The 21268-nt window shown below is 39.9% G+C and overlaps 1 protein-coding gene across 1 annotated transcript in view; it reads left to right on the forward strand.

The window, feature by feature from the left end:
- Positions 1 to 21268, forward strand: part of LOC149259069 (endoribonuclease Dicer homolog 3a-like) — a 395016-nt gene that overhangs the window by 122459 nt on the left and 251289 nt on the right. Inside the window, 3 exon segments of the mRNA XM_089417273.1 lie at positions 7178 to 7283; positions 7372 to 7564; positions 7674 to 7834. Of these exon segments, the coding sequence (XP_089273399.1) occupies positions 7178 to 7283; positions 7372 to 7564; positions 7674 to 7834 (460 nt within the window).

Genomic DNA, 21268 nt, shown 5'->3' on the forward strand with positions numbered 1-21268 from the left:
GATCTAAAGCTCAGACAGGGTTTTGTCTCATTCAAAGAGACAAGGGAGGGCTTGTGTCATCTTCTTGCACACATTGATGGAGCATCGACATGATATTGAGCCACTGGAGAACCACGAGACCATTGATTGTGCCCCACAACCACTTGGGAGCACCACAAGATGTTTTGCTTATCAAGGGGCCACCCCCTTGATCATCACTTTGAGAGCTCTCCTCTTCATCATGGCACATTGAGGACTCACCTTGGCCTTCAAACGACCCTTCATACTCCATTTTACACTATTTCAACCCCCTTGGGTTGGCTTATCATTCAATTTAGTAGCTATTTGGTGGGTTTGTCTATTGAAGTTTTTAAGTTTAGTTAGTTTAGAAACCCTTCATGCATTTTTTCTGATTTATTCCTACCTACTTGTTTTTTTTCAATAGCAAGTTATTTACAAAGTAAATACTGAAAATAAACACCAATGCATGCTCAACATATTACAGATCAACAACTAAAAGAAACAAGAACAAACACACCACATGACACCATTATTTTTGGACCAAGTCCCCGGAAAAACCCAATGCGGGAATACCGGTGCCATAACTGGCCTACCCAACAGAGAATTTCCTTAGCAACTATACCTTACAGTTTGAGAGAAATCTCCTGGTTGAAACCCTAGAAAACCCTTCTGGCAGCTCCTTAGCACAAAACTGCTCCTGCAACCCTAGCGTTTGCCCAATCTGGATTGCGTCAGCCCCACTTTGTCTCACGCTGGCCTTGTGTTAGCCCTAGGAGGCCCTACGTCAGCTCTGGGAGCCTCTGCGTTGGCTACACTGGCCCCTCTGGTGCTCTGCGCAGCACTTGGCTACCTCTGTGTGGCCCTGCGTGAGCCCTTGCTGGCTTTGCATCACCCTCTTCAGGTGCTGCACTGCTCTCTCGGCACAATCTCTGCCTTCTCTGTTTCTCTGTACTCAATGCCCCTCAGCTGCTCTCCCAATCACTGATTCTATCTCTCTTAGCAAACCCCACTCTAGAGAATAGAATTACTGATCATCTGGTGTACTCTCCAAGTGACCCTCAAGCCTCCTCTTATACTTTTCTTGTTGACATCTCAACAGCCGAGATTAAGTCCCTAATCAACAACTAAGATTAGATCTGGCTTGATCCATGTCTTTTGGACCACTCTAACACAGTTTCATATTAATACACATTAATATTTTAATTTTTCGTAAGTTTAGACTTAGGGACTCCATTAAAAATATTAATTATTTTAATATTTCCTAATCTGTTTAGAATTTGCCCAAACCCTTTCTGGGTATTAGAGATCTCATGTGCCCCAACCTCTCCACAAAATTTCGTCCCTAGAGCACATCCGGTGCTACGCCTAATCAACATTCCCTCTTAGTGAGGACTAGTGAGGACTGTGCTCTAGCAATACTCCTTACTGAGTATTACTTTGATCATCCGACATTGGTACCTGTGCTGATGCCAGGCCTTCTTGCCCAACATCCTCTGCACTGCTGCATCCTGTACTGTTGCCCATGGTTTTGCCACTGCCACTGTTGCATCTGTACGACAACTCCCTCTGCATCCGTGCTGCTGCTGGTCCTTCCTCCTAGCACTGCATCTGCACTGCACCTCCTCTCATCATGTTGCTTCGTGTTGCCCACTTCTGCACTGCAACTCAGTTACCGAGAAGTAAGTAACTAATCTCCCAACTGACCTTGTTGGGCTAGAAACACCCACTGGTGCTGAAGCTCCCTCTGTCGTTGACAAGTGCTCCCTCTCTCTGACCTCTGCGCTGCTGCAACAACTCCCTACATCTCGCACCGTTGCACACCTCGTTGTGCCTTCCTGCACTGGTGCAACACTCCTGTGCCTCTCTCGTTGCTGCAGCTTGCTAGCTTTGCGCTGTCTTGGGACTCCTGCACTGTAGCTCGCTTTGCTGCTCCATCTGCATTCGTCTCTACCCATATCAGCCAGTGCTGTTACTCCTCGTCGGGCCTCCCGTAGCAAGGTCTAATCCAAGAGCCTGGGTACCTCGAGGATCCTGCCCCTCATCGCGTGTAGTCCGCTTGACTACAGCTCGATGTCTCCCCACTTCCGCTCAAGTGGCACGTGTGCAGTCATGGCACAATCATCGTCTATCGAAACTTCCTTCTCTGCCCGTGCTGGCGCCACCTTAGTCTCGGAAGACTCTCTCTTACTCTTCTTCCCTGGGCACTGGGTCGCATAATGCCCCATCTCCCAATCTGGATTGCGTCAGCCCCACTCTATCTCATGTTGGCCCTACGACATCCCCATGAGGCTCTGGGAGCCTCTGCGTTAGCTACGCTGGCCCCTTTGGTGCTCTGCGCAGCACTTGGCTGCCTCTGTGTGGCCCTTCGTGAGCTCTTGCTGGCTTTGCATCACCCTCATTGGGTGCTGTGCTGCTTTCTCGGCAAAATCTCTGCCTTCTTTGTTTCTCTGTACTCAATGCCCCTTAGCTACTCTCCCAATCACCGATTCTATCTCTCTTAGCAAACCCCACTCTAGAGAATAGAATAACTGATCATCTGGTGTACTCTCCAAGGGACCCTCAAGCCTCCTCTTATACTTTTCTTGTTGACATCTCAACGATCGAGATTAAATCGCCAATCAACGGCTCATATTAGATTTGGCTTGATCCATGTCTTTTGGACTACTCTAACACAGTTTCATTTTAACACACATTATATTTTAATTTTTCCTACGTTTAGACTTAGGGACTCCATTAAAAATATTAATTATTTTAATATCTCTTGATTTGTTTAGAATCTGGTGAAACCCTTTCTGGGTATTGGAGATCTCATGTGCCCCAACCTCTCCACCAAATTTCGTGGCTAGAGCACATCCGATGCTAACCCAAATCAACATTGTCACCAAAAGATATGTTATTTGCATATTAAAATATTATTAGGGGCTAGATTAGGCAAATTTGAACTTGTTAGAGGCTTATATAAATTAAAGAGACGTCATTTGTATTTGGGCATCACACTTAGGATTTTTGACCTCTCTATTAGAGAATTTCGGTCTACACTTTGTGGAGTGATTTGTATGATTAAATGCATTTTGATGTATGGGAAATTATCGTTATCTCTTTTGGAGCTTCTTGCTGGCATGATTGCGGATGGATATATCCTTCTTTGTCTTGTAAGTGCAATATAATGTTGTTTTTATGTTTTAATGGATGTCTAATGCATGGAATTATTTTATTTATGGTGAAATAATGTGCCCTAATTAATGCGAATTAGTGGGACCATTGAAACTTTTGGATATTTTTGCATGTGTTACTCATTGGACATAGAATGAATGAATGTTCCTAGGTGATAATTTGCATTTGCATCGTTGAAGCTCCATAATAATTGCATTGAAGTGTAAAAGTCTAAAGCCGTCGTGTAGTTGCATCCATAGATAGTGACACTGCATCTTTAGGCCTGCTTGAAGAGCGAAGTTTTCCAAGTCGAGATCATTTTAACTCCAACCCTCCCTATTGCTAGGCACTGGTCCTAGATCCTTGGTGATCACATTAATTCAACGAAATATCATTCTTTCACCTCTTTTCTGCGCCCCTCTAAAAATAAGAATATTTTCTAGGGCTTGGTGTGAAATTTTAGGGAAGAGGAATTTTGGGATTTCTTCCCGACAATTTTCTTCATTTGTATCTCCTCTAGGCATCCTCCAGTTTTGAATGAATTCTGACAGTGGAATTTCAAGTAAATTGGTGCCCTAGCTATCACACTAAGTGGGAACCCTTGAAGCTGCTTTGACTTGGGGATTTCTTGAAGGTTTGCACTTTGTAGTTCATCATTCAAAACCTTTTCTCTTAACTATAGTTGACCAATGGATTAGCCTTTAACTCGGCATATCTCTCAACCCTAGGTCTCTTATAGTATTGTTTTTCTTGAGGGGTTTTTCGTGGAAAGTCATCCTAGATTTCCATTGAATGAACCATCCTTGCCTCACTTTAAACCCTAGTATAGACATATTAATCACAAGTGAGGAAAATTGGGAATCTTAATCATAGGCACTCATAATTATTGAACATTTCTGAGTCCAAGGTCTAGCTATCCTTCATAGGTCTTTCTTGAAGAGCCTTTCAGCTTCTCGTGAAGCAACTGAAGTTTGAACCATTAATTGAGCCTCTCCTTGACTAGGCCTTTTAAATCATTTTACATCTCATCATTGATCCTATCATCCTAAGTGATTTCCTCCATACTGGGATTCCTCTAGTTGGTGAAAATCTGAGAAAAGAAGGGGATATAGGCTGTGGTGACAATGGGACTCTCTCCCATAGTGTTGTTGTGCACTCTAGTTATAGCTTACAAACTAGGCCTGCTAGTTTGTGAAGCAACAAGACTTTACTCATTGTATGTAAAGAGGAGTTTGTGTTCATTTCAAGAAGAATCTGCAATTGGAGATTTAGGATTTAGAGAAGTTAGGAAATATTAAGCCTTCCTAAGCTGCACAAGACTAGCCCTTTGATTCCTGTACTTTACATCATCTGGGGGTTGTTAAATTTTGTTGTAATAGGTCCAAGAATATGGTAAATGTTTATAAGCTAGTAGTCTCTAAAAAACTTGGTTCTTAATCCTAGTTAAATAAGTTACATATAAGGTGCATTGCATATAAGACCTATGAGAGCTTACAACTGAAAAGGCTACTTTAATCCTTACTAAACAAAAGGGAGGAAGCTTTTTCTACTCAAAAACATTTGGAAAGTCTGTGAAACATGGAAGAAACTCTTAACTTGAAGGGTGGACCGCAAAATCAGACAAAAAATATTTCAATAATTTACCAGAGATTAACAATTTGAGATCACCATATATGGCCTTCTTCTAATAAAAAAAATTGTTTTATGGTGAAGCACAGATGGAGATATTGATAGACCTTTAGGTGAAGAGTCCTCTTATAACAATATGAGACATAAACTGTAACATGTTCTCAAACAACGTACGATATTCAAATGATGAGCATGTAGACCCATTTTTGGACATGTAGTTAGACCTACTCTACATCATCATATCAATAGAGTGATCATTGATTAGACACTAATATTGTATTTACAATTATCCTTTTTGTATAAAGCATGATGCATGATGATTTGAGTCTTCAAATTTATAAATTATTTAACGATTTCAATTCTAATGTTGTGTTTCATGAATGGTTTTGATTTTTTCCATTGAATATGTTTTTTAAAATAATAAAATATTGTTGTACTTTTTGTATGTGTTTTTTCCCATTGTATTTGGATCCTAGCTTTTCAAAATCTGGTGGATCCATATCTGGATCCGAATTTGGATCTGTATCCATTTTTGTTTCCTGGTAACTTATCAAGTTAGGAACTTTGGATTAGTGGTGCACTTTTGTAATGTTTTTCTCTGGACAATATTTTTGTTAAATGGGTTGATCAAATAATAATTCTTTTAGAGAAAATCACTCATCAAGACCTCCTTTTTCTCCTTTTTAATGAATGATGTGATTGTATTAACATCATAGAGCTCTCTAAGTGTCTAGAAAGCATGATTATGCAGTGTAAATTGAGAAACATGAAGGATCATAAACTAAACAAAAATATATAGAAATAAACTATCTAATTGTAATAGTAGGATTCATTGATGCATGCATTTTGTCTTTGAGGTTGACTTTGGAGCAAAATGATATAGTGCATCGTTTCCTACACAATTTTTTTGTTTCTTTTATATTGTGAAATCCATTGGTAAAATATAAGAAAACAATGGATTTGCCTAAAAAAATTCCTTTTTTTAACAATCACTAGGAATCAGCATTACAGGAACCCCCCCCCACGATCTAGAGGCAGAACCATGTCTCGTATGAATCCGCCACTGATCCTTCGGTGGAACCGCAGATCATCCGAAAATTGGATCCATGGTTCCGCCTTTTTTTGGCGATTCCTAGAAAATTGGATCCGCGGGGGCCCAATTTGCGGTTCCTGCTGCCTGATCCACAGATCCGAAAAGGATCGGGGGCGGATCTGTGGAGGTTAGGGTGTTTATCCACCGCGGATTGTGAGTGGATCCGAGAGAAGGTGGACAGTTCTCATGGTTCCATGGGGCTTTTTTTTTGTTTTTTGGAAATTTCGAATTGTTATGTGATGAACTACACTTTTTGAATACTCCCAAGGTGCCCCTCGATGCTCCCTATTGGTAATGTTAAATTCTTAAAGTGAAAAGATGGAAATGAAAGATAAAGGAGAATGCCACTTTTACCACTTAAATTTTTAACATTACCATGAAATGAGTCAGGATGTTTGAGAGTAGTTCCAACCTCATCAGACTTCATATGGAGAAAATAGAATTTCATATCCCATTCAAAATTCAGCAGACGTAACAGTTTTCAGGATCAATAGGATTGTAGTGTTTCATTGGATTATATCATGTATGAGGGCATGTGATTGGCATTTAATCAAGAGCACCAAACCCTATATGTACCCCAGTCTCGGTGTTGTTGATTGTTGAACTCCTTTGTCATGACCTTAGCAATTATGTACCCTTCACTCAAGTCAAAATCATTGATGAGGCATGTTAAGCATTCTCTACCATATTTTAAGGCTTGGATTAAGCTGTTTGATCAAAATTAGACAATGTTGACTACTATCCCTATAGAATTGAAGTAGAGGCAAATGCTAGACAAGAGAAGAGGAATCTAGATTTTAGATGGTTGATGCTGGAATAATTAATCATTGATGTACAATGGATGTCATATCTATCTTGATTTATGTAAAAATATGCATGTTTTCATGTCTTCTACAACTAATTTGGTATTTTGGATGTTTTTTTAATATAAATGCAAAAAAATATAATATATATATATAGTAGATGCTTCCTAGATGCTTTGCTTCCTAGATTTTTGGGAAATGACGCTTCCGCGTCCCCGCTTCCAAAAAACATCCCCGTTTTGTGTAACATTGCTTGGAATTTAACTTTCATGAAGGCTTAGTTGGATGGCTAAATTTAAGTTTTGTGAAATCTCTGATTTCTCCAGATTTTTCTAGTTTTTTCTGTCTTTATGTTGCCAAGTTTTCTGAGTTTTTTAATGTTTATGCTTCCAGCGTTTTGCTGACCTTTTGCCTATTTTTTGTCAATGTCAGTTTTGCAACACTCAAGGTACCAAAACACAAAAAATGATGTTTATATAATTGTATATTTTGTGGTCAGGTATGGAGAGATTCCTTGGTATGAGAGAGGACAATTTGGTCGGGGTTAAAGAGGGTCTTTTGACTCCTAAAATTCATGTATTACTGCGTTGTCTTTTATCATATAGGTAGCCTTCTATGTCATAACCAAACATGTGTTTTACTTGCATTCCTTGTGCTTCATTTATGGAAAGGTAACTTTTGTGGCATATACAGGCAGGTTAAAGAGATACGTTGTATTATCTTCGTGGATAGAGTGATAGCAGCTACTGTCATCTCAAGATTGATCAAGGAACTTGATTGCCTTTCTTATATCAGTAGTGACTATTTGGCTGGTGAAACTGGTCTGCTGGATATAATTGGTCCAAAACCAAAACAAAATACTCTTGATTTGTTTCGTACAGGGAAGGTTGGTTTCAACATTTTATTTATATCGTAACCATGGTGTGCTTATGGAAAAACTCACTTACATTACAAAGGGAATTGTTTGTGTAATTTCTACAAGAATGTATTTACAGGTGAATGTTTTGGTGACCACTAATGTCACGGAAGAGGGTATCGACGTTCAAGATTGTAGATCTATAATTCGTTTTGATTTGCCAAGTTCTGTTCGCAGCTATATTCAGTCTCGTGGACGAGCTCGTCGACCTGAGTCGGATTATATTGTACTTCTTGAGAGGTATAAATGCATTTCCCTCTGAATTATCAAGCTTTTGATCAAAAAAGATACGAGTATTCCTCAAATATCAAATGACTGCAGCCTCATGGAAACCATACCAATGATTGAGCTTACTGAGTAACAAAAAGCATACAAAATCTGAGAAATACATTTGCATTTTACTAATGCATGGACATTTCTTTTGTTTATTTTTCACATAGCTTAGTTTTAATGGAACGTTGAGAAACATGATTTAAGATAGGACTATTTTCCAAAGATGTGTTTTGTTGCTATCCACTGCAATTTCTAGAAACTGTCATGGACAGTTACAGATATCTGCCTTGTTCAGATTATTTGAAGGCACATTCAGATCAAAGTCTGGTTAGTAAAGGTTGGAAAATATTTTGACACCTGTTCTGCAATTTCCCTGATTATTTTTAAATGATCATCATCTAGTTTTCATCCTAAGAATCTTTTCTGTCTTCCACACATATTTAGGCTCAGAACAATTCAATGTGGATATGTGCATGGTTTTTTTTCATTTATAATTGTCTTGTTCTATAGGATCATTGTCAATTGTTTGTAACTCTTTGATTTTTGAATATTGTATTTTCATCTAGTTTTAAACTCAAGCATCTCTTCTAGTATTTCACATAGATTTAGGCTCATACTATTATTATTCCTTGTGGATACATTTTTGCATTGGTCATTGTGTAGCTCTATTAGCATTGGCCATTATTTGTAGTTGATTGATTTCTGTTATTGCTTGTTGGGAATGTTACAGTAAAATCTCGCACTTCTCAAGATAAAGTCCAAATACTCGAGTGCGAAACACATTACACCTCAAAGGGGGCCATTGTCACCTCACCAACACTCTTCTCATTTTTTTCAAGCTCTGCTTTGGCTCATGGGGGGATTCTCCATGTAGATCTTAGAGCTCAACTTGCCTAGTCAAACCAAGTCAAAAGCTCTCCAGTGCTTCTACTTCACACTCCACCAATCAAATGATCTGACTAATTAAGGTTTGGATGGAAGATAGGATTGTTAGTTTTCTTTAATGCTATTAGGGCTTTAGTTCAAGGGAATGTCCCGAAACATAAACAACCATGAAAGTGACCGAATCCTAGCAAAATGATTTTTTATGATTTACAAAAAAATGGATAAAGTGATGGAGAATGAAGGACTAGTTCCATAGCTTTTTAATCAATTTATGGGCGTATGGAGTCAGACAAGGTGTAAGTCTTTGGAAGAGGATTGATGGAAGTGATTTATGAGAGAGATAAAAAGCTACAATAAGGTTTCTCTACTTCACAAGCCCTAGCAATTTCCAATCAATTTGGAGATAAAATGCAAGGAAACTATACTAAGGCTGCTTAATGGAAACTTGATGATGATCTTGTAAAGGAGATGCTAGAGCCATAAAAGATTCAACACACTTGTGAAAATTTCAATGAAATCCTAATCCTGCAACAAATACAACATGGAAGAAGATACTTGTTATTGCAAAATCTAGCAGGCCTAGTGCAAAAGCCTCACTAGGCAACCTAGGTCTTATGGAAACAAGAGATTAGCCACCACTGCCACTTTAATGGCTTCTCTCAAAATTTTCACCTACATTTGACAATTAGCCAACCAGTAACCCCTAACATTCACTTCTTGATGATGATATGCCATATGCCTCTGCGATTTGCATTAACCTTGCACCTCTCACCATCCAACATTCCTCTTAAATGAAGGTAGGTTGTTACTCAACAGGTACTTCGATCATTTATCAATTGGATGTTTATACTTGTTTGTTTTGGGCATTGAATATGGATAAAGGGTGTTCTGGAAGATTAACCAATCTTGATTGTAAATTTGTTCTCTAACCTTACTAGGGGGGTTAATCTTTAGCTCTAGTCCAATGGGAACAATTACTGCACTAACTAGCAAGCCTAGTATATAGGCTAAAGCTAGAGGGCAAAACAACAATTTGGGACAAAGGCTTAGTGTTACCACAACCTATGCCCCCTTCTCTTCTCGGATTTTCGCCAATGGGAGAAGTTCCAGTATGCCTCACTTGTGGTTAATGTGTCAATAATAGGATCTAAAGTGAGGCAAGAATGCGTCATTCAATCGAAACAATTACTGCACTAACTAGCAAGCCTAGTATATAGGCTAAAGCTAGAGGGAAAAACAACAATTTGGGACAAAGGCTTACTGTTACCACAACCTATGCCCCCTTCTCTTCTCGGATTTTCGCCAATGGGAGGAGTTCCAGTATGCCTCACTTGTGGTTAATGTGTCAATAATAGGATCCAAAGTGAGGCAAGAATGCCTCATTCAATGGAAAGGTTCAAGTTAAAGTGTGAGCTTTGGGAGAAGCTAGTGAGGCTTTCCACAAAAAACCCCTTGAGAAAAATACTATATGAGACCTAGGTTGAGCTATTTGACAAGATACGAGTTCATCCAAGGTCAAGATAGTCAAGAGAAAAGGTACAAGCCTTCCAAAAATCCCTAAGTTGAAGGGTAGCTTCAAGGGTCCCTTGCTTGGTGTATGATTGTATCATGTAATAGCTAGGGCATCAGTTCTCAAAAGATTCCATTGTTTACATTCATTGAAAATTTGCATTTGCCTAGATGGGAGACACTATAGAAGAGGTCTATCCACTCAAAATTTAAAACACATTCCTCTAGAGAATTTCGCACCAAGCCCTAGAGAGGCTTCCTTGGCCTTAAAGCTCTCTGCCTCTCTACTGAGTATTCTTGGCTCCGGAGAAGATACTCCAGCCAAAACTCTCTCTGCCCCTCTCTACGTGATCACTACGAAATCACTGCGCTGCTCTAGCTTTAGCAATTCGATCTAACTAATCAACTCTTTGCATGTCTTCCAAATGACCTTCAAGCCTCCTTAAATAATCTTCTCGTTGACATTCAACGACCCAGATTACAAGCTAATCAATGGCTAAGATCATTTTTGCTTGATCCTCGTCTTCTTCTAGAAGTTACACCCACAGTTAGATTAATACCATTAATTATTATAATTTCCGAAGTTTAGACTTAGGCACCCATTAAAAATAATTAATTATTTTAATAAAACTGTCTCTGGGTGGAATTCCCAAAACGCTTTATGGGTTCTTTGGTATACATGTGCCCAAGCCTCCCTACAAAATTTGAGGCCTAGAGCACATCCAATGCTACTAGAAATAAAAACTCATTCTTAGCAAGGAATGTGCTCTAGCAATGCCTCCCATTGAAGCATCACCCTGACTTCATAGCATCGTCCTCTGCGCTGCTGATGTCTGGCCTGCTGTCCACCAACTACTGCGCTGCTGTTGCAACTGTACTGCTGCTGACACTGCCATTGTCAACACTGCATCCATACTACAACTCCCTCTGAATTTCTGCATTCGTGCTGCTGCTGGCATTGCCACTGCCAATTGCCCCTGCACTGGAAACTGCTGCTGCTACTGCATCAACGATGGAAAATCATCCCAAATTACTGAACAAGTGTTCAACATAGGTGCATCTCGATGTTGAAGATCTGACTGCTGCTAGTCCCACACTATCCTTCCGAAGCCACTACGCTGCTGCTGCCACTACACTGTGTCTCCCTGCATTGCTACAACTCTGCACTACACTGCTTAGACTTGACGTTCTAGCCACTGCATCTGTCGTTCCAACACTCCTCTACACCAATTGACACTGGTCCATCCTGCTACTTCTAATTTGGGCTCCCGTAGTGAGGAATTGATCCGAGAGGTGGGCTCCTCAAGGATCCTGCCCATCTATAGCTCTTTCCAACTACAACTCTAAATAAGCCCACCTCCCTCCTGGAGGTATTTCGGCTGTCATGGAAAAATCCTCCTCGATCTTCGCGGATACAGCCTTTGGATCGTGCTTCTCATCTTTGTCCTTCTTCCTGAGAGGACACTATGTTGCGTAGTGACCCATTTCACCACACTTGAAGCATTTGATCTTCGAGACGTCCTTCTTCCGCGTCCGTTGCTCCTACTACCCCTTGGATGCAAGGGTTGCATTCGCTTCCTCCTCCTTGGGCTTCGACTCACTGCTGCTGCTTCTATCAAGCTTACACTTGACTAGATCTCTCCTCAGCTCTTCCTGGTTGAGAGCTGGCCACATACTATCCCAGTCTGGAAAAGCGGCCCTGCCCAGGATGCTCTGGACAAAGACTTGCCACTCTTCTAAGACTAAGTTTAGGGCCAGTCTCACCATCTCGGAACCTTGAGGTGTAGACCCCACAACTGCTAACTCGTCCCGGGTCTCTTGAAGCTTCATGAGGAACGGATCAATGTGCTCCCCCTTTTGCATCTGTGCAGATCTTAGTTTCTGCTGTAAGTACATCTTCAACTACTCGGAAGATCCTTGATACAACGTCGCCAAGGCATCCCACATCTCCTTAGCAGTCCCTCTGCTAGCGATGTGATAGACCACATGATCCTTTACTCCATCAAGGATCATCCTCTTGCCCTTCACCATTTCTCCCCTTGTACTTCTTCAGCAGATCTGGATCTGTGGGCTCAGCCACCATGCTGTCAACATAGGCCTTGTGTAGCGTAGAAACTTATGCTGAAACACGAAAACTGATAGCTTGTAGACTTTAATATAAAAAATACACACAGGTATTTAATATAATAATCTATTATTAAAATTGTATAAGATATAAGATGATTTGAATGTACAATGAAGCCTTGCTTTTATACCTCAGCAGGTGACCTTTCGTGAAAGGGCATGTCTTTTAGACATGCCTGTTTACTTAATTAATGATTTATTTAACCTAAATAATATTTAATTATTTAATATTAATACTTATTTTATTTATCTAATTGTTATGAATTATATTCATAACACCTTGAGAAAATGCTCATCTAGAAGGCACAACATCCTTGCGTTCCAGATCACATAGTTGGATGCCCCATCCAACTTGTCTTGATCTCTCAACCCACTGGATGCCATCTCTGCCACAAAAATGTTGAACTGCTCCTCTCTGTCTCTTACTGTTGCTTCTCAGGCAATAAGAAAACATATTTCTTGGCGGGAAGTCTACTGAGGAAAAATTCCCTCTCTGTGCTTCCCTTCTCTTTTCTAATGTCTTTCAGCCCAACAATCTACCTGCTGAAAATTGCATCCCACCAGCACTTTCCTCATGCTGAGGCTTTGTCTGCTCCCTCTGGCATGACCAAATTTCAGTCTGGAAGCCCTTCGTCCTCGTCGACTCACTCAGAGAGAGACTTTCCTCGAAAATTCAACCCTCCTGTCTTGGATTGCGCAATCCTTCTAGGGATTTGAATTTCTGCCTCTTGCAGCTATTCGACCTTCTTCTCTGCGTAGCGCTAAGTTCTCTGGCACTAGTCTTCTTGTTTCACATGCAGCTCTGATACCATGTGAAAATTCCTAAACCCTAGAATCCCTACTGCAGCAACTGAAGTTACCTCTCCTACTTGTTAATCCAAACAAGTTATTTACAGTGTTCTACTGTAAATATCAAAGAAAATACAACTGCAACATTCATTATTTAAAATAGTATGCCGAAACAAGAAACTGGACAAGAAAAAGATACAACACAATGACATAGTTATTTTTGGACAAATGTCCCTTGAAAAACCTAATGCAGGAAAACCGGTGCAGCAGATCTGAGGGTTTTATTATTAAGTAGAAGTTATTTCTGAATACAACCTCTAGATGCCTTGCTGGCAATTCAATATAGAGAATATCACTCAGCAGAAGAAATTAGTGAGATGACCTCACTCTACACTGCAAGTCTCGGTTGATCCGGTAGCGAAACCAACGAGTCCCCGACTACTTCTGCCCTGCCCCTACGTAGTCACTGTGTGGGCATGCGCCACAACCTCTAATGTTCTGCGTCACCTCTTTACTGGGTCGATTTTCTCTCAGGGGTTGACTCCATCCCTCCCGACTCAAAATGTCAACCTCCTCAGCAAATTTCAGACCTTTGCGTGGAAGGCTTCTGCATTGCTTTGTGTGGGCCCTACGTGAGCTCTTCTTGGCTCTGTGTCACCCTCTCTGGGCACTGTGCTGCCTCCTCTGTGTGTCTCTCTGCCTCTCTACTGAGTATTCTTGGCTCCGGAGAAGATATTCTAGCCAAAACTCTCTCTGCTCCTCTTTGCGTGATCACTACGAAATCATTGCGCTGCTCTAGCTTCAACAATTCAATCTAACTGATCAACTCTCTGCATGTCTTCCAAATGACCCTTAAGCCTCCTTAAATAATCTTCTCATTGACATTCAATGACCCAGATTAGAAGCTAATCAGTGGCTAAGATCATTTCTGCTTGACCCTCGTCTTCTTCTAGAAGTTAAACACACAATTAGATTAATATCCATTAATTATTTTAATTTCCTAAATTTAGACTTAGGGGCCCATTAAAAATAATTAATTATTTTAATAAAACTACCTTCGGGTGGAATTTCCCAAAACGCTTTCTGGGTTCTTTGGAATACATGTGCCCAAGCCTCCCTGCAAAATTTGAGACTTAGAGTACATTCGATGCTACCAGAAATCAACATTCAGATGATGCAAGGTACAGTTCAAAGCTATAATGGAGACATTACTTTGATAAGCTATGTGCTATGATTCGTTTAAGGTCTATTATAGCCTCGGTACAACTACAATAAGAAGATCTCGGTGCTATGATGATATCACGATGACAAGGACTAGAGGAAGAGAAGAAGAGAAGACAGTCAAGAGAACTAGTGTCTTGGTCTTGGAGTGGCTAATAGGTCTTGGTTTTGGTCTTTGTATTTGTCAATTGGAATCTCTATAAGAAGAATTTGTGCGGGTTTTCCTCTCAAGAAGTGAGAGGTTTTGGCCTTGGCCCATAGCCTACATTCTGTGTTTCTTGTGTATTTATGTTTATGCATTGGTAGCTTTTTGATGAAGAAGAACACTAATAACTAAATCAAAGAGAGGATCCTAATCTAATGAAGTAAAAGATACTCATAAGCAGTTACTAATCGAGAGAAATCATCTAAGTTTATAGCCCTAGATTTCTCAACATGGTATCAGAGCTAAGGTGTTGAAGTCAAAGGAAGGGCATCTAATCAAAGAGACACTCAAGGATCGAGTTACAAGAAAGTCATCAAAGCAAGTCGAAGCTTCTCAAAGCAAAAGGTCAAGATCTACATTGAAGAATCAAACCCTAGATCGAAGAAGCAGTCTACAACAACAAGAGCTTTTGTTTCTATAGTTGTCATGAAAAGGGCACAAAGACCCTCATTAAGTTGTCTACATGGCGAGATAGCTTGCAGGACTTTAAAGATGAAGATCACATCATCTTGGAGAATGTCAAAACCCTAGAAGCATTTATGATCTACACTACAAGAGAAGTCGAAGTATATTGAAGGCAAGAAGGCATTGTCATCATTTTCAAGGTTATAGAGCAAGCAAGGATCCTCTCCTTGCCCTAGAAGAAGATCACCTGAAGAAGCAACAAATCATCCTCATCAAAAGCAACACTAATGCATCTTCTTCAACCATCATCAAAATGATCAAGTAGAAGAGTTCATCATCACTCGTCAAGTAAGTATCTTTCATTCTTTAATCAATTTGGTAAAATGACTTCGTGTTTGCAAGGAGATCTATAAATTGGATGGATCTTCGAAATTCCTTGCATGAAGGAGGATAGACATTGTCCTCTAAGAAGGTGAAGTCATTAAGCATATTAAAAGGTCTCCTCTGAATTCATGAAAAGGGATTCTTATGAAAGATGCCCTCATATAGCAATATTGGAGACATCAAAGAGATGTTTGAAGATGCTGTAAAGAAGGTCACATGACTTAGATTTGAGCTACACAAAAAGTAAAGGTATCAAAGGATGAAGGATATCTTCATAAGATCTTATCTACGAGATCTAGGAAAGAAGATAATCATCATTGATCTATAATGCACTAACTGATAATCAAGGTAACATATATCCATGGGAATAAGAAAGTTACCTCATTCGACAACTTGTGGTTTCTATGCAAGATAAGAAGAAGAAATGTTGAGGGAAAAAGTTTTGAAGGTTAAAGACTCAAACATTTGCTAGTAGGAAAGGAAGTTTGGAAAATTCTAGTTCTCATAAAGAAAAGAAGAGCATTACTGAGATTCAATGCTATGGATGGAAAGACTAGGAACATTACAAGAAAGATTGTCCTTAGCTTAAGAAGGACAATAACAAGAAGGATAGAGAAGAAGTCCATTTCACTGAAGATGTGGAGGAGGCTGAAAAAAGAAAGTCCAAGGAAGAGAAGCATTAGAAGCAAGAGCTCGTGACATCACCATAGGGAAACATGAAAGACCAATGGAAACAAAATCCATGGTAGTCAACTTTGAAGGTTATAGCTCTTAGTGACCTCATTGGAAGGTCAAAGGAAGAAGTCAACCAAGACAAGTCTCATCATACATCAGTTTAAAAGGGAAACATTTGTTGAATAAGGATATGTGAGATGGAATCCTCATTGGAGGATTCATCAATAAAAAGTGGAAGCAAGTCTTTCATCAGGAACTCCAACTTGTGGAGTTCATGGGATGATGGTATGATGACATGAGCGATAAGCAGATCAAGGGGTTGAAGATCTTTTCAATCAAGGAAGCTGCTGAAAATAGCTAGGATGACCTAAAGATAAATAAGGTATGTATGCTTATATTATAAAGTCATGTCATATGGTTGCATGTAACGAGGATCACTACTTCTATTTTGAGAAGTATGATCAAAGGAAAGGAATCTCCTCATATGAAAGAATGTCGGAAGGAATGAGTCACACTAGATGAAATCAACATAATATGTCCTCATATGAAGTATGAGGTGGTTAACTATGATTGAGGAACTCTAATTGGAAGACCCTAGGAATGAAGTGCACGAAAAGATAGGAAGAGATCGTGATAATATGCAACGAAGGTAGAAGGCATTCAACATCTGAAGTCCAAGAAGATTTGACTAGAAGATCTCTCGGAAAGATGTGAAGACTCTGATGGAAGTCGGAAAAAGATAGAGACCCTTGACACTGAACATCTGTGGGAGATGTGTCAATTTTCATGCAGGATGCTAATACTTACAGGAAGATGTCATGGTGAAAGATCATCACAAAGGTAAATATGATTTGAAGTGTTCAGTGATTATTTTTGAACTAACATCTGGTTGGGCTTATGTAGGACTGTCAAAGGGAAGATCTGTGAATGACTTCCAAGCAGACCATATAGAAGGATGTAATGTCCTTCCGAGAAATATGGCATGAAAGCAGAATGACATGAAGCAAAGCCAGATGGAAATTCTGATAGATCACTTTCTGATGAGTTAAGGACATGACTAACTCATGGATAAAAGTGATGGATGATCTGTGCCCTATATATAGAAGTTCCCAAAAGTTGAAGACTCCTTAAAGAAATTCATGACATCAAAGAAAGGAGCTCTTCATGCAGCTGATTGTTTTAGGATCTCCACATGAAGAGCTGCTATAGGTCCTTGGTTAAGAGGGAGCCTAAGAAGAAGTTTCTTACTTGGAAGAAACTCAGAAATTCCTAAGCCGAAAGCTTAGGTACATTCCTCTGTGATAGGAATGAGTACATTCATTTAATGGAATAAAACCTCCTGGTATAAAAATGAGTGATAGACACGTTGTTTGTTCTTCACTTGGGAAGAAAGAATGGAGGATTGTGTAATCATTTGGCATCCGATGCTCTTGTGGGATGAGATAGGGCATCCCATGAAAGAGTAGTCGTGGAGGACTGATATTCTTTTGGGACTAGGGAGTCCAAGAAAAGAATAGTCCTTATGGAGCATATCCCGAGAGAACCCAAATGGGGTATGTTCCGAGAGAGACAATGATGAGTATGTCTATAAATCATTGGTTTGGCCAACATTCTGTTCTGATCTTGTGGAGAGATAGAGCCATTAGTCAAGGCCTTGATATATAACAATGCTGGTTGATATGATGTTTTACAAATGAGTTAAAAATCCGAATTCTTCTTATGAGAAATTCTTCAAATTGAGAATGACCAAGTACCATTATGAATACCTCCCTATTTAAGAGGGAGTGTTGAAAAGTGTAACTAGGTTCGGTCTTCATAATGACATGTAATTGTAATGATGTAATAAAAATAAAATTATTTTTGTAAGTGTTGCTTCATGGGTTTCATGAGCAAGTGATTTCATTTAGATGGCTCCCATTGAGAGCCTTAGGATTTGTCATTAAGATTTAATGTCATGTGTGAAGGGCTCTTCTTGAGCATATGTAAAAAGTATATGAGTTTATGTCTGTCTAAATAGCCATGAAATGACAAGCACAATCCTCCTCTTCATGTCGCCTTCAAGTAAAAATAAGAACTCATGTCGGCTCATAGTTAAAGGGACACACCTATTCTGATGAACATGTCGGCTCATTTATGGAGGACCAACTACTATATATATCCTGAGGATCTTCTCATAAGTATAGTTCAGGGATTCAGACACCTCTACAATTTCGGTGGGTAATCAGAGTGAATAGAACTCGAGATCCCTGAGAATTTCAGTGATAATTACAGTTATGACTGTTCCGGATTCTTCTAAGGTTTTTTCGGATGGTTACCCATTAGAGAACTTTTGAGGTCTAGATAGGCTTCCTAAGGAAAATGTACAACCAAAATAAACTTTATAAGAACCAATAGGATTCAAGATAATGATTTCAACCATGGGGGATGATTCACCATTTTTGGGATAAAAAGGTAAAAAGATTAAAAAATAATTAAATAATAAAACTACTTTTTCAACTTATCTCCCTAAGGTTTTACTCAAATTTTGAGCGGGAGTACTTGTTGGATACAAAATTTAATTTCTCATCCAAGGAGCACCCATGTTGCATACTTTCGATGGACCCTGCTACACGAAAAATGAGAAATACATGAAAAAATGTGATTGCAATCACGTTTTTCATGTATTTCTCATTTTTCATGTAGTAGGGCCATCGAAAGTATGCAAAATGGGTGCTCCTTGGATGAGGAATCCAATTATGCATCCAATGAGTGTTCCCACTCAAAATTTGAGTAAACCTATTGGGAGATAAGTTGAGAATACGAGTTGAAAAAGTAGTTTTTTCTTTTTTCCCTCTAAAATTTGATGATGTAATGTAATCTTATTTTATTATTTCCACTGTTATTTTATAATTTCCTTAGAAGGCCTATTTTAGACCTCAAAATTCCCTTAATGCATTGTCAATCAAGCTTGGATTCAGAGCATAGAGAAGAGATAATTCAGATGAAGCTTAGGGGATAACGAGGGTCTTTCATGATGAAGGGACAACAAAGAAACAAGCAAGGAGGATCTACGGTAAACAATTTGGATGGGTCTTTGATGGACAGTGATATAAATGTAGACGACTCAAATGATAAAGGCTAGAAGGAACTCGGATCTGTCATGAAGGGACAACAAAGATATTGTAGAGACTTCGGATGATGAAAGGTACAGTTCAAAGCTATAATGGAGACAGTGCTTTGATAAGCTATGTACTATGATTCGGTTAAGTTCTATTATAGTCTCCGTACAGCTACAGTAAGAAGATCTCGGTGCTATGTTGATATCACGATAACAAGAAGGATCAGAGGAAGAGAATACAGTCAAGAGAACTAGTGTCTTGGTCTTGGAGTGGCTAATAGGTCAAGGGTCTTGGTCTAGGTATTCGTCAATTAAAATCTCTATGAGAAGAATTTGTGCGGGTTGTCCTGTCAAAGAGTGAGAGGTTTTGGCCCTGGCTCATAGCCTACATTCTGTGTCTCTTGTGTATTTATGTTTATGCATTGGTAGCTGCTTGATGAAGAAGAACACTAATAACTAAATCAAAGAGAAGATCCTAATCTAATGACGTAAAAGATACTCACAAGTAGTTACTAATCGAGAGAAATCATCTAAGTCTATTGCCCTAGATTTCTCAACACAACTAGGTCGTTGTGCCATTTCTTCACCATCTCGGCCAGCCATGTGGTCCCTCACCCATCTGTTATGATCATATGTTTGAAGGTGGGCCTCCCGAACTTAAAGGTATGCCTTGTCATTTGGTAATTGAGTGTTGTAAGGATACTTCTGGGCATGGATTAATTGGGGGTTTCGACAGAAAGAGTGCGCTAGGTTTGTGCTCTTGTCCCCTAAACCTCTTTTGGATGTTAACCTTGGACCCTAGTCTCGTGGGATCTCTTTTACTGACCTTTGGGCATTAGGGATGGTACTACATGGGAAACCCTGATTTTGGTTGCATGGTCCCGCTCCCTCATCCACATATATCACTTCCCTTCCACTCATTATAACCCCATTCGTCATTTCTCCCACCTGGGTCCACATTCCTCCACTAGGTCCACATAGGATTAGCCTTCCCCTCCCCTTGTCCACACCTTGGGTCGGGCCTGGAGTGATGCCCCGAAGGTTGATGTAGCTGAAAAGAAAATCAAAAGCATAATTGGCCACATTCAATAGAAAGATGTACCACGGAATGCAAGAGATGGTTGGGACAAACACATTTAGCATGTGGGCAAAAGCTGATACATGAGCTCTACCTCGTCATCATGGCCATCACCCTGGTTCTTGTAGGCCCTAGATGAGCCTCCTTTATCATTCATGAAACCATGATTGTCCCAACCCCTTGTGGCAATGAACCACTCTACCTTAAAGGGGGTGTCCACCGCTATATCTTACACATAATGCTCTTATCCCTTGAGCCCTAAGTAATTAATTAAAGAAAAATCATAAAAGGCAAAAGGCATATAAAGAAGGGTGAAAAAATCAAGACCAGGGTACCTCATGTGCAACAATTGCTCTCTCCTATACATTATATACCCAAGTGCAGGCTTCCCTTTTACTTGCTCCCCTTGTACCCTAGCATGTGGCCCATGACTTCCCCTTTCACTCCCTACTCCATTCATCTCCTTGTCACATGCCACCACCCTTTAAATGATGTACCTTGGACATACTATCCCCTTTAAAAGTAGAAGCCACCTAATAGGATACTTGGATAACCCCATTTGTAGCTTAGAGACATTATCACATGCTAAAGCCCACTATGGAAGTGTGTGCCATTTCTTAGTTCCCACCTGTTGTCCATTGTTTGTAAGATCTTTTACTCGATTTCCTTTGATGACTTGTTGTATTGGAATGCTAGGGGACGCATTGGATCTTATGTAGGATTGAAGATGGTCTCAATTTTGGGTTTGGTCTTCCTATACGGGGTCCTAACCCTCCAAAGGGCTACATTGGCACATGTAGGGTGTGTGTTGAGAGCCATGGGCCTCCACAACAATACTCAACACTCCATGGATCCCTAGAGATGTTCACATATCGCTCGAGATTCACCTATTGGACGAGGAAGATGCCCCTGCTTCATCATGCCCAACTGGCCCCACAGTTGTACCATGCCTTGGTGGATGACCCAGGACTTGTATGCCGATGAGGCATCAATTACACCACCATCTGAGCCCTTACAGATGGTTTACAA

The sequence above is a fragment of the Pinus tabuliformis genome, chromosome 6 (assembly GCF_031772625.1).
Source record: "Pinus tabuliformis cultivar Carrire ecotype Pingquan chromosome 6, CPIR1, whole genome shotgun sequence".
NCBI classification, from domain to species: domain Eukaryota; kingdom Viridiplantae; phylum Streptophyta; class Pinopsida; order Pinales; family Pinaceae; genus Pinus; species Pinus tabuliformis.